General features: G+C 46.3%; 2 protein-coding genes across 2 annotated transcripts; both read right to left on the bottom strand.

Annotated features, from left to right (window-relative positions):
- Positions 1-9512: 9512 nt before the first annotated feature.
- On the bottom strand, positions 9513-10451 carry LOC129044745 (olfactory receptor 13J1). The gene has a single exon (XM_054502962.1). It carries the CDS (start codon positions 10449-10451, stop codon positions 9513-9515), a length of 939 nt encoding a protein of 312 aa, XP_054358937.1.
- Positions 10452-14827: 4376 nt separating this feature from the next.
- On the bottom strand, positions 14828-15212 carry LOC129044488 (NADH dehydrogenase [ubiquinone] 1 alpha subcomplex subunit 5-like). The gene is given in 2 exon segments (XM_054502408.1): positions 14828-14997; positions 15143-15212. Coding segments are annotated over 2 exon segments (240 nt in total).
- Positions 15213-15956: the final 744 nt, after the last annotated feature.

Genomic DNA, 15956 nt, shown 5'->3' with positions numbered 1-15956 from the left:
CTTGACCACCCAGCTTTTTGGAAAAAGGTCCAACTGGCCTGGGAGCCCAGTGACCTGATGTCTGAGCTGCAGCAGGTCAGCCTCCCTCTCTGGAATTTAGTTTCACCATCTGTATAATGAGGGAGTTGGATTTCAGATCTGCAAGCTGGCCTTCTCAGCGCTGCAGTTCTGTGGACGTCACTGAGGGGAGGATGGGGTACATTCTAGTCCCCTAGGCTCTTCTCTGCTCTCCCCAGGATGGGGTCAGAGGAGACAACAGAGAAGGATTCATGTTTAAAATGATCCTTTGGAATCCAAAGTGTTTTTGGTCATTAACAGGAAGCATCTTTTCTACAGTACGGCTTCATGTGACCGAATTATGGCCATAGTATTTCAGATTTATTCATCCACTAAGTATTTATTAAGTACCTATTCTGTGCTAGGTATCAGGTGCTGGGGCTACAGCAGTAAGGAAAATAAGTGGACAAAAGGATTCCACACCTGTCACAGGCGCTGCCGCACTCCCTGAGTCAGGTGAGATGAGCTCCAGAAGGCAGGTAGGTAATGGATGATGCTCACCTAGTGTTCCTTTGGGCCATGAAGATGAAATATTTCAGCCCCATAGGATGTATAAGCTTGATTTCTGGTCATGTCTCCTTAAGGAATCATGGACCATTGTTTTTTTTTAAAAGGACGCCTAAGAACATACATGTCTCAACAGTGTTACTGGTCACAGGATCGAACTGTGGTCGTGAAAGCCAAGTGACTTACTTTCTGGCCTCCATATTGCTTTGTAGGAGAAATGATACTGACAATGATGTCACACGAGGAGGGAAGCCAGGCACGAATCTGGTGGAGGTGCGGTCAGTTGTGACCAGCTTTGCAAAGGGAGCAGTGGGCAAGGCTGTGGTATCTCCCAGGTGACCTCCATCGCCATGCAGAGCTGCTCTCACTTCTCCTCGGGAAAGGCCAGCATCAGGTATTCCTAGGAGGAAGCCCAGGTGTGCCCAGAGAACAGTAGTCTTGTTAGGACTGGAAAACTGTCTTATGGCCAGGTGGCCCCTGGTCTGAAGGAAAAATAGGAGCTGAGCGTGAACTTTTATCACTCAGAAGATATAATCCACCTCCCCCTCCTGCCATTCGCTCCTGGATTGGTTGTGAGGACAGTGCTTTGTGACAGCAATGGAGCCCTGTCTGTCCTTCCGGGCTAGATTTCTTCTTTCTCTTATTCCTCCTGTTTCGTTGTATCCACCATTTGTCGAGTTGCAGGGCTCACCCTTTCCTGAAGAAACCATCTCTTTTCCCAGCTCTGCACCTTTGTCTGAGATGGAGGCGTGTCCTCCCTCCCATCCCCAGCGGGTGGTGGTCTGCCCATTCTCCAGAGCCCAGCACTGCTCCGTCTCTTTTCCCCCATCTCCTTCCCCTTGCTGTTACCTGCTCCCTTCCTGTGCTCCCAACTGCCCTTGGCCATCCCTCTGTGTCATTGTGCGCTGTGTGGTGCACCTGTCTTCCCTACTACACGTTAAGATCAGGACTCTGCCTCCTTCCTACCAGCACCTCATGCAGCAAGTGCTGCCAATGGCAGGCACCCAGCAGATAGTGAGTGCACGACTCCAAAACCCAGCTTTGCCTCCTGGCTGTCGTTCAGACTAGCTGTGTGATACTGACCAAGACACTTGACCTCTCTCAGACTCAGCTTCCTCCTTGAAGACCAGGATGCTGTGTAGCTCAGAGGAAATATACACCTGAAGGTGCTGCCCCAGGGGATGCAATGACCTGTTACTGAGGCTGGGTGGAGGATGGCATCCATCATCAGCTACAGGTGCCTGCTCTATCTACAGGTGCCTGCTCCATCTATACTAGCCACCTCCTGGACAAGGGCTCCAGTGTCCTCCATGACACCAGCTTTCTCCAGAGCCTGTGCAGGGTTTCCTTCCTCTACCCTGAATCAGGGTGATTCTTAAAGGACAGTTTCAGGAACATATAGGGGCACTTGGGTAATCTTGGTCAGTAACTGACCTTTAACTATCATCCATGTGAACATCTACAGTTAGGGTTTTTCTTGGTGAGGTTTGGCAAAAAGTAAAGAATTCCCCAAGTGTGAAGCCTCATTCATTCACTTATTCAACAAATAGTTATTGAGCAGCTACTGTGTGTTAGGCCCTGGGCCAGGTGCTGGGAATACAGCAGAGACAGACCTGGCTCCTGCCCTCATGGAGTTTGTAGTCATTCATTCACTCACTCGGTGACTTTGGACACCTCCCCCTCCTCTCTCCAGGCTTTAGATCTCTGAGATTCTCTCTGAGTCTGGGATGTAAAGACAGAGTAAAACCTGAAATCTGGAAAGCAGAACTATAAGAGCTTTGTTTTTGATGGGGGTGTTGTTGCAGAAAGAACTATGTTCATCTCAAATTCTGACACTGGACACAGGTGTGGGGGTTTCAAGCAGGTGAAGGGTGGGAAACCACCTGACTGCATTTTTCTTCATCACTCACACCTCTAACAGTAAGACCAAGTGGGCATGGTGGAGGCATTTGAGGGCTTTTGTGTGTGCAGGCTCTGGCCTGTCCTTCTGGCCGTCCTTGCCTCCACCACATCCCTCATGCACACCTGCTGCAGCCTCACCAGACCACTCCTTGTCTTTTGGACAAAGCCTGTGTGCTCCAGTCCCGTCCGTCTTCTTTGGCAGTTTCTTCAGGCTGGAGTGCCTTTCTTTTCTACTCATCGTTCAAGGCTCAGTTCACACACCACTGTCTCGTGCAGCTTTCTCTCAGATGGCTTCATAAAACTGACCACCCGGACAACAGGATGGTCACACAGCTATTAGTGGAGGTTAAGTTCATTCTGCCTTCATTATAGTTCCTTTTTCTTGTGTATCTCTCTCTGACTAGACTATGAGCTATTGCAGTGAAAGGGCTGTGTCCTTCATCAGTGTCGCCCTCCAGTGACGCGCAGCCAGGAGGTGTCAGTGATTGCCATTTGAGTTGAACTGTTTATTGACATCCAGTGTTGTCCTGCCAAAACTTCTGATCCTAGGCACGGTAGTTTGTACCTGTGGTCCCAGCTACTCAGAAGGCTAAGGTAGGAGGAGCACTTGAGCCCAGGAGTTCGAGGTTACAGTGAACTATGATCGTGCCACTGCACTCCAGCCTGGGCAACAGAGTGAGACCCTTTCTCTAAAAAAGCAAACGAAGAACGCTGAACCCAAGGTCTTGCCTCAAAATCAATTCCCCCTTCCCCCTCCAACACATACACCACAACAGAATGATGCAGCTATTGTGATTGCTAGGAGAAGGGCTTTGGGGGGTGCCAGTCTCCTATTTGCAGTAACACCTGCTCTTTCTGAAGAGCTACATCAGTAACATGGTGAGTTTTCCTCACGACTTAAAAGTCTGATCGTAACACATTCATGGAAACTAGAACCAGCACATGAAACCATTGGCTTATGGCCCTAAAGAAATAACTCTGTGTCCAGAAAATGCCATGTTACCAGGTTTCCTACAGCTTTGCCTGTAACATGGGCACAGGCTGGGACATCAGAGAGGAGCTGGTTCCCATGGTGGCTGGGTTGGGATTGGCTAAGTTATGTTGCAGTAACATATAACCTCATCATTTTAGTGGCTAGCATGACAAAGTTTTATTTCTCAAGCTACATGTCTACTGTGGCTTTCCCGGTGGCTCAGAGTTCTCAGAGCCCCTGGCAGATGGAGGCTCCACCCTGTGGGACGTCACCAGTTGTTATGGCTGGGGAAGGACACACTGGAGCCTCTTGCTGCTCTGAGCCACAGGAGACATTTGTCATATCTGCACAGCCCACTGGCCCTGCGGCATCCTACCACCTGCCCAGAAGGAGGAGAACCAGAATTACTGCTGAGCAGCCCCTCTGCATGTGGGTGCAATAGCGTCTTATGACTCTCAGAAAGCTACTCTAGCGGCCATCTACCAGTGTCACGCAGTGTCATGCTCAGTCATGGCCTGGAAGATCAGAGTCACAGAGGGATAGGACCTGGAGTGTCTCTGAAAATAACTGTCTGGTTTCACTCCCTGGTTTTACGCCTCTTGAGAGGCAGAGTGATGCCTAGAATGAGCCCTGGACTGGGAGGGCATGTCCCAGGTTTGAATCAGGGCCTTTGTTCCTCTTCTGCTGTATGACTTTGGTCAGATCTCTCCTTCTGAGAAGTGGAGCCAATTAAGCGATCTCCGGTATGCTGTAATCTCTGAAACATTTCCTCATATGTTTCTAGCAACTTCCAGCCTGAGGTCTGATAGACCCAGGGTTACTTTGCAAGCTAACTGACATATCAGTCTCATTGTCTGGTAAATCTAATTTTAACCACTTAATACTTATTTTAGGCTTCACAAATTATTTTAAAAGAAAAGAAAGGAGCATAACAAGAAGAAAGCTTCAGTTACAATTTTCCCGAAATGCCTGGATCTGGGATTCCTGCTTCACCGCTTCCTGGCTGTGTGACAGAGAAGATGAGGATGGCCTTGGAGCCAGACGGGACCAGGGTCCAAGCCCCGGCTCTTCCATTTGTTAACAATGTTCTCAGCCTCAGCCTCCTTACCTGTACCACGGAGACGGCAGTATTTCCTTGTGGGCTTGTTTTAAGGATCCAGTGAGAGGAAGCACGCGAAGCTCTTAGAACAGAGCCTGGCACTGGTAAATAGTCAGTGAGCAGTAGATGATATTATTACCATCCTGTCCCTATCCCTATCCCCCAGCAAATATTTTGGCTTTTAAATGTTTTAAATGATTTCTTGAGAATAAGCAATGGGTCAGATGAATTCTCCTTACCTCTCACCTACTGGCCATGGCCTAAATGTCTGTAGGGAGCTGGAGCCAGGTGAGGGGAGCTGCGGTTTGGGAAGTGCCGAGTTCATTACGAGCAAGCGCGCACGGTGCTGGGATGGGCTAGGTTCCCCCCACCTCGCCCTGCCACTGCCTCCCAGGACCTGCCTCTTGCTCCCCTGCCACGTAGACAGTCTGCTTGCTCCCTGCTCTCAGGGACCTCACGGTCCCTGCCCAATTTAAAGTTCAAACTCTGAAACTACACAAAGTTGCAGGCTTGGCAGCTGTGGGACCTGGGCTTCAGAGACTCCAGGTTCCTCGGCCTGCCCCAGGAGGGCCCTGCTGAGGTGAAGTGGGCATAGGAGAGAGAGTGGACAGAGAATCTGAAGACTGGGTCACGTTGCGGTTCTGCCGCTTGGATGCCATAGGCTCCAGGCCCATGAGCCCGGCTTCACTAGGCCTGGGTGTCTGGGTTGTGAAATGGGGTGTCTCCTTCCAGGATTGCCGTAAGGTCCTGGATTCATCAAAGCTTAAAGTAAATTGCTTTGTAAGGTGGGAGACACCGAGTACAGGCGAGGGACTTTATTAGGTCAGGGATTTAATCAGGTATCTGTTTTTACAGATTTCTTTATTCCTGTTCCCTCCCCTCCCCTTCCTGTCCTTTCACAATAAAGAATAACAACTTGACACAGCTTAGAGACTAAAAATCATCCTTCAGTAAAGCAGCAGAAGTTGCAAAGTTTCCTATGATGCTATAATTTGTCTTCTGGAATTTTTTTCAAGAACATAGGACAAAGTAAAAAATGGAAAGGTTGTTACTGTTTATTTTCTGTCTGCTCATAGCATATTGTCCTCTTGCTGCCCCACGGATACCCTGAACTCAGCAGGTCGAAGACAAACTCACCATCTCCCCACTTCCCCCATCTGCTGTGCTCATCCTCCGCATGCAGTGTCTCAGTCTACCCCAAATAAACCAGAAACCCAGGACCAACCCGCGGTCCTCACTCTCCCTCCTCCACCTCTATAATCCCAAATATCTCTCCCAAATATTATTTTACATATATGTACAGTTGACCCTTGAATAACATGGATTTGAACTACACGCATTCATTTGTATTTTTCAAATAATATATTGGGAATTTTTTTTGAGATTTGCTACAATTTGAAAAAACTTGCAGATGAACCGCCACCCCTGAGACAGCAAGACTAGCCCCTCCTCTTCCTCCTCCTGCTACTCAACATGATGTTGACAACGATGAAGACTTTTATGATGATCCACTTCCATTTAATAGATGGGAAATCTATTTCTCTTCCTTTTGATTTTCTTAATAACATTCTCTTTTCTCTAGCTTTATTGTAAGAATACAGTATATAAAACATATAACATACAAATTATGTGTTAATCGACTTTATGTTATTGATAAGGCTTCCAGTCAACAGTTATACATGGATTTTGTTTTACAGTGAGGAGAGTTGGCACCCCTCACCCCCGTGTTGTTCAGGGGTTAACTGTAATCCCAAATATTATATCTCTAGCTCCCAAATGTTATTTTGCATCTATATCTATCTCCCCAATATTTCTTGGGGCCACCCTCTCCTTTACTGCCCAGCCAGCTCAGGCCTCACTGAGGGCCTGGGTGACTACAGCAGCTTCCTCCCTTCCCTGCCCTCAGGAGGAAGCCTTTCTCATCTGTCCTCTACTGTGGGCAAGGTGGTCTTCCACATACCATTATTTTTTAAGTTCAAAGTCATGGTCATCATAGAAATATTGGATAATATTGAAAATAATAATTTAAAAAACAGTACTTATCTGTAACCCTGTCACCCAAAGGAAACAACTATTAGTTAATATTTGGTCATCGTTTTCCAGTATTTCCTAGATACCGACTTATTCATAGATCTGTAAGAAAAATACTTAAAAAGTTAAAATTGAGATCATACTAAAATACAATGTTATGTGTTCTGCTTTTTTTTTTCTAGTTACATTACGAGTATTGCCCATTATCATATACCCTTCAAAAAATAAGATTCCTGGCCAGGCATGGTGGCTAATGCCTGTAATCCCAGCACTTCGGGAGACCAAGTTGGGAGGATCAGTTGAGCCCAGGAGTTCAAGACCAGCCTGGGCAACATAGCGAGACCTCGTCTCTATTAAAAATAAATTAGCTGGGCGTGGTGGCGCATGCATGTAGTCCCAGCTCCTCAGACGCTGAGGTCGGAGAATTGCTTGGGCCCAGGAAGTTGAGGCTGCAGTGAGCCAAGATTGTACCACTACATTCCAGCCTGGGTAACAGAGTGAGACCCTGTCTTGAAAAAAAAAAAAAAAAAAGATTCTTAATGGCTGCATCACATACTATCATTGGACTCCACCAGGATTTGTTTAAATATTCTTCTATGGTTGAACATTAAGATTATTACAGTTTTTTTGTTACTACAAATAATGCTGTTATTAATATCCTTATGTCCAAATCTTTGTGCCCTTTATTATTTACTTAGACTGGATTCCTAGAAGTAGAAGTGTTGGGTCAAGGGGTCTGGAAGTTTTGAAGGCCCTTGATTCATATTTCCAACTTACTTTCTAGGAAGTTCATATTAAATTATCCCCATTTCCACCAGCAGTGTATGACCCTGCCTACTTCATCGCATGGTACCTAACAGTGGACATTGTGTTAAACAAGAGAGAGAATGGTATTTAATCAGTGACCTTGCTAAAAGTCAATCTGATTGTAAACCCCCAGAGCCCACAGAATAAAACCCAAACTCCTGTGATGTATCCAAGGCCCAGCAGAATGGCATGGCCACTGGCATGGCCACTGGCATGGCTACTGACAGCCTTCTCTCAGGCGTGGTCAGAGAGGCTTGGGTGTCTCTCAGTCCTCCAGCCGTGCTTCTCTGTGCCTCTGTTCTGGCCAGCAGAGGAAGCAGGGAGAAAGCCCTGGGAGGGGAATTCAGGCCTCATGCAGGGGCTGTGCTTACCTGTAGCCGGGGGCAGGAAATGTGGACTGCTGCTTGCAGGGCAAGCCCAGTGCTCCCATCGTGCAGATGGTACCATGGAGGCCAGGGCAAGGCAGGGAATGGAAATGCTCCGTGAATCTAGGTCAGTGTCCACTGCCTGTGCACTGAGTTATCAGAAAGAAAAGCTGGAAGAGGCTGAGCACCAGGCAGGGGCAGCTGTGGCAGGGTCCCAGGGCATGAGGTGAAGATGGGTAGAACAAGCCTCCTCAAGCCAGGTGAGGCCTGGATCCCAGGAAAGGGGGCACTGGAAGCTGCTGCTGCTGCTGTTGCTGCTGGGCGGGGTGAGGGGGGAGGAATGGGGAGGCTTCAGGCTTTGGGCTGGATGATTGGTGTCCCAGGGCCTGACAGGTCTGGGAATCTTGGACTTTGGGCCTTGTGATGGTTAATACTGAGTGTCAACTTAATTAGATCGTGGGATACAAAGTATGAATCCTGGGTGTGTTCTATGTGGGTGTTGCCAAAAGAGATTCACATTTGAGTCAGTGGGCTGGGGAAGGCAGATCCACCCTAATCTGGTGGGCATGATTTAATCAGTTTCCAGTGAATATAAAGCAGGCAGAAAAATGTGAAAAGGAGAGACGGGCCTAGCCTCCGAGCCTGCATCTTTCTCCCGTGCTGGATCTTTCCTTCCCTTGAACATTGGACTCCAAGTTCTTCAGTCTGGGGACTCGGACTGGCTTTCCTTGCTCCTCAGCTTGCAGATGGCCTATTGTGGAACCTTGTGATCGTGTAAGTTAATACTTAATAAACTCCTCTTTATATATATATATATATATATATATCTCCTATTAGTTCTGTCCCTCTAAGAGAACCCTGACTAATACAGGCCTCATCGCTGCCTCTACTGTCACCTACCAGGGAAGCTGGGCCATTCCCGTCATCTGTGGACTCCGTCTCAGCTCTGCTCAGATTTGGGAAGAACTCTAGGCTCTGCCATTGTCACCCCTACGTTGACATGTTAATATCTCTATTTAAGAAAATTGTGTAGGGCCTAGAGTTGGGCAAGGCTGGACCTTGGGAGAGAGTAGAATCTGACACTCCCTGCTCTTGGAGTAATGCTGAAAACACAGAGGGGCACAGCAAGAGGAGCAAGGTGGGGTGGCTTTCTGGTAGAGGTGGCATTTGAGCTGGGCCTGAAGGGTCAGGCAGTCCGTCCTTTTACATATGGAGAAGTGTGCTTGGGATGGGGGAGGGGTGCTGCCTCGTGGGGAGAAGCAAGGAGAGCACAGAGCTGGGTGGTGCAGGGCATGTGGGGGCCACATCTGGCTGGTGTGTGTGGCTGTGAGGAGGGAGATGGGGTGGGAGGGGAGGAAGGCTGGGGAGCCAGTCAGGCAAGGCCAGCTTGTGAGGGCCTCAAATGCCCCACTGAAAAGCTCCCAGTTTGTTCTGAGAACAGTGGGGAGCCACCTAGGGATTTCAGTGAGAAGAGTGATGCAATCACATGTGCATTTCAAAAAGATGCCCCGTGAAGGAGAGATTGGAGGGAGGAACAGGACTGAAGTCTTGGGACCAGCCAGGAGGCTGGTGTGAAGGCCAGGGTGATGCTGAGAGCAGAGGGTGATTTAGGGGCTGTTCTGTGGCAGGATCAGCGGGACTTGGTGCTGCCTCGCTGGGATGAAGATACCAGACCTGTAGCCCTAGCCCTGCCATGTCCTCACTGGCATTGGCATACGATGGCCTCAGCTACTAACCTGAGACCTGCGTCTGTACAGAGCCCCGCCCTCCCTCACCTGGAGGCCCGAATCCTGCCCCACAGCTTTCTGGCAACCTCTTTCACCTCCTTGTTCCCCAGGCTGTAGATGATGGGGTTCAGCACGGTTGTGACCATGGCGTAGAGGACTGTGAAGACCTCATCAGAGATGTGGGCTTCCTTACTCTTGGGCTTCAAGTACATGAAGATGATGGTGCCGTAGAAAAGCAGCACTACAGCCAGGTGTGCCAAGCAGGTGGAGAAGGCTTTGCAGTGCCTGGCGGCCGAGGGCACCCTCAGGATGGTGGCCAGGATGAGCAAGCAGGACAGGCAGATGAATGCCAGGGGTACAGGCAGCAGCAGGATGGAGCCTACCAGCAGGAAGGCTTCACTGACCGATGTGTTGCCGCATGCCAGCTTCAGCACTGCCAGGATCTTGCAGGTGAAGTGACTGACCACGTGGTGGCCACAGAAGGGCAGCCTCATGGAGATGACCATCTCAGTCACCGACTTGAGGAGGCAGAGGACGCAGGCAGCTCCCGTCAGCAGCACACAGAGCCGGTGGCTCATGAGCATGCGGTAGCTGAGTGGCTGGCAGATGGCCAGGTAGTGGTCATAGGCCGTGATGGCCAGTAGCAGGCACTCCGTGGAGCCCGTGGACAGGCTCAGACACATCTGAATGGCACAGCCAGTAAAGGAGATGGTCTTCCAGGATGACAGGAGGTGGACCAGCATCAAAGGCACAAAGGTGGACGTGTAGCAGATGTCCAGGGTGGAGAGGTTGCCCAGGAAGAAGTACATGGGTGTGTGCAGGTGGACATCTAGCACGCTCAGCGCCACGATGGCTGTGTTCCCCAGGAAGGTCACCAGGTACATGGCTGAGCACAGAGGGAAGAGCAGGTGCTCCAGGGCTGGGTAGCCGGAAAATCCTTTCAGAAAGAACTCGGACACCTCTGTTCTTTTGAGCGGCTCCATGCTGCAGAGTTCTGAAGGGATGATCCACAGCTGGCATGGAAGGAGAGAGGGTACAGGGCACGGGGAAGCTCACAGAGCCCTTTCTGGGACGAGGTGGACTGTCAGGATCTTTTCCAGCACTGCCACACTCACTGTCTATGATGTCGGGCAATCCTTTTATCCTCTCTAGGCCTCAGTTTATCCATGTGAAAAATGAGGATTGATTTAGATCAGCATTCCCTGAGAGAATGTTAATGAGAACGTTAGTAAGCAATCTGAAAAATCAATTTGAGACAACATTGGATTAATAAAAAATAAAGCTCTTTACTGCAGGACTTCTCAGAGCCTTTAATATGCTAATGTGATCTGTGACTCCCGCAAAGCAATGTAGAACATCTGCACCCCAAACTTATTTGATCATGGATCCCCTTTTACAGAACACCCATTAACCTACTGCAGATAAGTGTTCTACGAACATAGTCTGGGAAACAGTAGGCTAGATCAACAATTCTGAAACTTGAACATGCACCAGAATCACCTGGAAAGTTTGTTAAAATAGATTGTTGGGCCCCAAACCCAGTTTCTGACTCGGTGGGTCTGGGTGATGCTTCTGCTGCTGATGTAGGTACCACACTTTGAGGAACTATTGGGCTAGGTGGTCTCTGAGCAGGTGGAGACTCTCCTGGCTTTAAGGAAGCCTCTGAGCCATCGCATTTGCTATTCCCTCAGTCTGGAATGTCCTCGGCCTGCAGTGGTCTGACCTGTCTCTTCAGGCCTACTCTAGTATCCAAGAACAAAGCATACACCGTGCTGTGTGTTGGAGGGCTGCTGACCTTGAAGCCTATCACTGGGCATGTTCCCCTGTCCCCTGCCCAGGGCCTGTTTCATTAGCTACCCTGTGTGGATTGGACCTTCACAATCTGCCTTCCTGTGGGTTTCCCAGCTAAAATCTGATGGAGCTCTTGGCCCAGCTCCAAACCCCTATGTTCTGTGGGTGAGAGTGAGGGCTGCTTTGACTTCATGAACTCCTAGGGTATTAGCATGGAACATGACCAGAGGCCAACTTGTTGGATCTCCCATTGTATAGGTGGGGATGCTGAGGTCACACAACAGGTCTCTGGTGAGGTGAAGCTAGAATCCAGCCCTCCCAACAGTGTGACACCTATACCATGCTCAGAGCGGGTGTATGCTTCTATTAGGTTTCAAACAATGCTTGTTCTTTTACCATTCTAGATGGATATCTCTGCCCCAGGTGCTGCCACAATCCTCTCACCAGCAAAAGAGCATGAGTCACCTCTTTTTAGTGTTCCAGGGTATCTGGCACGGTGTCATTAATCCCATGGGACACGATGCCAAATCCTGGGCCTGGGCAGAGCACAGTTCCTCTCAGTGCCTTCCTTGCAGGAGACCATTTCCGTCTTTTATTCCACACTCACTTACTCATCCCAGAACCTAGAAGTAACTGAGGACCTGCTACATGCCAGGTGGTGCCAGATGTGAGGGAGCACGGATGACAGGTGTGCTCCCAGGCTGCTGAGTGCAAACCCTTCCTAGGCAGAGAGGACCCCCAACTCTTCCATACCCAGCCTCACCGTCCCCCTACTCTTCTGTACCCAGCCTCACCCACCCCTCCCACTCTCCCATACCCAGCCTCCCCCTCCCCCGACTCTTCCATACCCAGCCTCCCTCTCCCCCCACTCTTCCATACCCAGCCTCACCCACCCTTCCCACTCTGCCATACCCAGCCTTGTCCTCCCCCACTCTCTCATACCCAGCCTCACCCTCCCCTCACTCTTCCATACCCAGCCTCACCCACCCTTCCCACTCTCCCACACCCAGCCTCACCCACCCTTCCCACTCTCCCACTTTTCCAAAAGTAACTGTTGTTATTAGTTTTGTGTATATCTATCCAGATACTTTTCTGGTCATTTGCATATGTATATCTATACATAGAAATAGGTCTTGTGACTTTTTAGTATGCTTTTTTGTTGCAGCTTTATTGAAGGATGATTGATGTACAACTATATTTAAATCATATAATTTGATTAGTTTTAATGTATACAGTCATGAAACCATGACCACAATCAAGATAATGAACTTATCTAATATACCCACAATTTTTCTCATGCCCCTTGGTAATCCATTCTTTTCTTCCCCGACCAGGCAGCCACTGATTTGCCCTCTGTAACTGTAGATTGCTTTCATTTTCTAGCGTTTTACGTAAAGGGAATTATGCAGAATGTACTCTTTTTAAAATCTGGCTTCTTTCACTCAGCGTGATTATTTTGAGAGTCATCCATGTTGTGCGAATCAATGGTTAGTTCTTTTTAAAAATAGCATCTTTATTGAGCTATAATTCAAACACCCTGCAGCCACCCATTTAAATTCACCCATTTAAAATGTACAATTCAAATACAAAACTATTGCATTGTACACTTTAAATGGGCGAGTTTAAAGTGTACAATGGGTGAATTTGAAGTGTGCAATGCAATTGTTTTGAGTATCACCACAGTTGATTTTAGAACATGTTTATCACTTCCAAAAGGAAGCCCATACCCTTTAGCAGTCACTCCCCTTTTCCCCTCAACCTCCCCCAGTCTTAGGAAACCATTAATGTACTTTTTGTCTCTTTTGAGCTGCCTATTCTAGACATTTTACATAAATGAAATTATAAAATATGTTTCCCTTTGTGACTGGTTTCCCTTACTTAGCTTAATGTTTTCAAGGTTCATCTATATTGTAGCATGTATCAGGACTTACTTTCTTTTTATTGCTAAGTAATATTCAATTGTATGGCTATACCACATTTTATTTGCCCATTCATCAGTTGATAGACATTTGGGTTGATTCCACTTTTTGACTATTATGAATAGTGCTGCTATGAACATTTGTATACAAGTTTTTGTGTGGATGTATATTTTCGTTTTTCTTGGATATTTTCTTAGGAGTGGAATTTCTGGGTCATATAGAAACTCTATGTCTATATTTTTGGGGAACTGCCATTTTCCAAAATGGAAAGTATCATTTTACTTTCCCATTTTACATTTCCCCAATATATGAGGGTTCCAATTTCTCCACATCCTCACCAACAATTGTTATTATCTGCTTTTTAAATTATAGCCATCTTGGTTGGGTGCGGTGGCTCACACCTGTAATCCCAGCACTTTGGGAGGCCGAGGTGGGCAGATCACTTGAGACCAGGAGTTCGAGACCAGCCTGGGCAACATGGTGAAACCTCGTCTCTACAAAAAATACAAAAATTAGCCGGGCATGGTGGCATGTGCCTGTAGTCCCCGCTACTTGGGAGACTGAGGCAGGAGAATAGCTTGAGACCAGAAGGTTGAGGGCTGCTGTGAGCCATGTTCACACCACCCTACTCCAGCCTGGGTGACAGAGTAAGACCCTGTCTCAAAAAAGAAATTTTATATACATATATAACCATCATAGTAAGAGTGAAGTGGTATCTAATTGTGATTTTGATTTGCATTTCTCAGGTGCTCATTGGCTATTTGTGTATCTTCTTTGGAGAAAAAAATAGGCTCTTTAGCCTATTTTAATTTTAATTTTTTTTCTTTGAGATGGGGTTTCGCTCTGATACCCAGGCTGGGGTGCGGTAGTGTGACCTGGGCTCACTGCAACCTCTGCGTTTTGGGCTCAAGTGATCCTCCCACTCAGCCTCCCTAGTAGCTGGGATCACAAGCACACACCATCATACCCAGGTAATTTTTGTGTATTTTTGGTAGAGATGGGGTTTCACTATGTTGGCCAGGCTGGTCTCAAACTTCTGATCTCAAATGATCCAACTGCCTTGGCCTCCCAAAGTGCTAGGATTACAGGTGTGAGCCACTGCACCTGGCCTAATTATATATTTAAATTTTACGTTACATACGTAAGATCACAGCCAAGGAGGTTAACTATAATTTTAAATTTTATTACCAGCCACTTGTGCTATTTTATCACATTTGAAAATATTCACTCTTACTATATTTACTTTAAACAGTGATCTATAAATTTGTTTAGACAATAATCATTAAGGACCTTTTCTTCTTCAGAATGATAAAAAAATCAATGATGTATTGAAGATACTACTAAAGAAATTTTACTTTTGGATTATGGCCTCTGCATTGAAGATCTGTAGGATTTTTTTAAATTAATTTTCAAATCTTTCCGTGACCTCTCTAAGAAATATCATCTTTGTAATAATTTGTGTGACTACTTTACAAATCAAAAATTGATTCACAAGACTGTACTACCATAATCACTAATTTTAACAGTCTCTTAAATATTTTCTATATTACTTTTCTTGATTATAAAATGTCAATAATATGGGCATGCTCTTAAGATAACAGAATATTTAATTATATTATTTTCCCATCAACCCACCAGTCATTTATTAATTACATTGGCCATTTCCATTGATTGGCAGGAGGCTCTTCCATGAACATCTCCTATCATTTCCGCTGTATCATTTTTCTTGCCAGACTTAGTTCACTTTCAACCTGAAGAATCACCTCTTTTATTTGAACACCTTGAAGTTGGTCTTCTAATTTTTTAACATCTGGTTCTGCTTTAACCATAGCCAGCTTCTCATTTGCAGTCTGTTCAGTATACTTTCTATATACTGCTTTTTAAGGGGTTTGCTTAAGAACATCAAGGATCTTTGTATACAATATTCTTAGCCTCTTACATTTTAACAGACTGATTTTAGTTGCTTGTCTTGTGTGAACTCTTGCATACAGCCAGTCGCATGAAGCCAGTGGTCTTCTTCAGCACACCTGCCATGACAGTGCCAATGAACCAATCTGATCTTTAATTTCTTTCAACAATATTTTGTAATTTTTAGAGTATACATTTTTTCCAAGAATATAATTATACACATATTGTTTTATATAATGTCTTTGAAAAATAGGAGAAGAAATAAGAAATATGCACTTAAAACTGCCTTTTATAACTATATAATTACCTTTATCAGTGCCTTTTGTTCTATCATGTGGATTTGAATTTCCATCTGTATTTGCTTGCTTTCAGCCTAAAGGATTTCTTTTAGTATTTCTTGTAAAGTGGATCTGCTAGCAATGAATTCTCTTAGTTTTTGTTTATGTAGGTATGTCTTTATTTTGCCTTGGTTTTTGAAAGATAGCTTTTCTGTTTTTAATATTTTTGGTTGGCAGGCTTTTCTTTCAGCACTTTGAATATGTCAGCCTGCTGCCTTTTGGCTTCCACTGTTTCTGATAGGAAATTAGCTGGTAATCTTATTATCATTCCCTTGTATGTGATGAGTTATTTGTCTCTCGCTGCTGTCAATGTTTTCTCTTTGTCTTTCAAGCACTTTTACTATTATATGTCTGGGGTGGGTTTCTTTGAATTTATTGAGCTTCTTGGATGCATAATGTTTTTCAACAAATTTGGGAAGTTTTCAATCATTATATCTTCTAATACTTTTTCTGTTCATTTCTTTCTCTCCTCTCCTGGTAATCCTATCTCACTCATATGTTAGTACACTTAAGGGTGTTTCACATTTCCCTG

This window comes from Pongo pygmaeus, chromosome 13 (assembly GCF_028885625.2).
Source record: "Pongo pygmaeus isolate AG05252 chromosome 13, NHGRI_mPonPyg2-v2.0_pri, whole genome shotgun sequence".
In the NCBI taxonomy this organism is placed as follows: domain Eukaryota; kingdom Metazoa; phylum Chordata; class Mammalia; order Primates; family Hominidae; genus Pongo; species Pongo pygmaeus.
The sequence above is the reverse complement of the archived record's forward strand: the minus strand, read 5'-3'. Positions and strand labels throughout refer to the sequence as shown.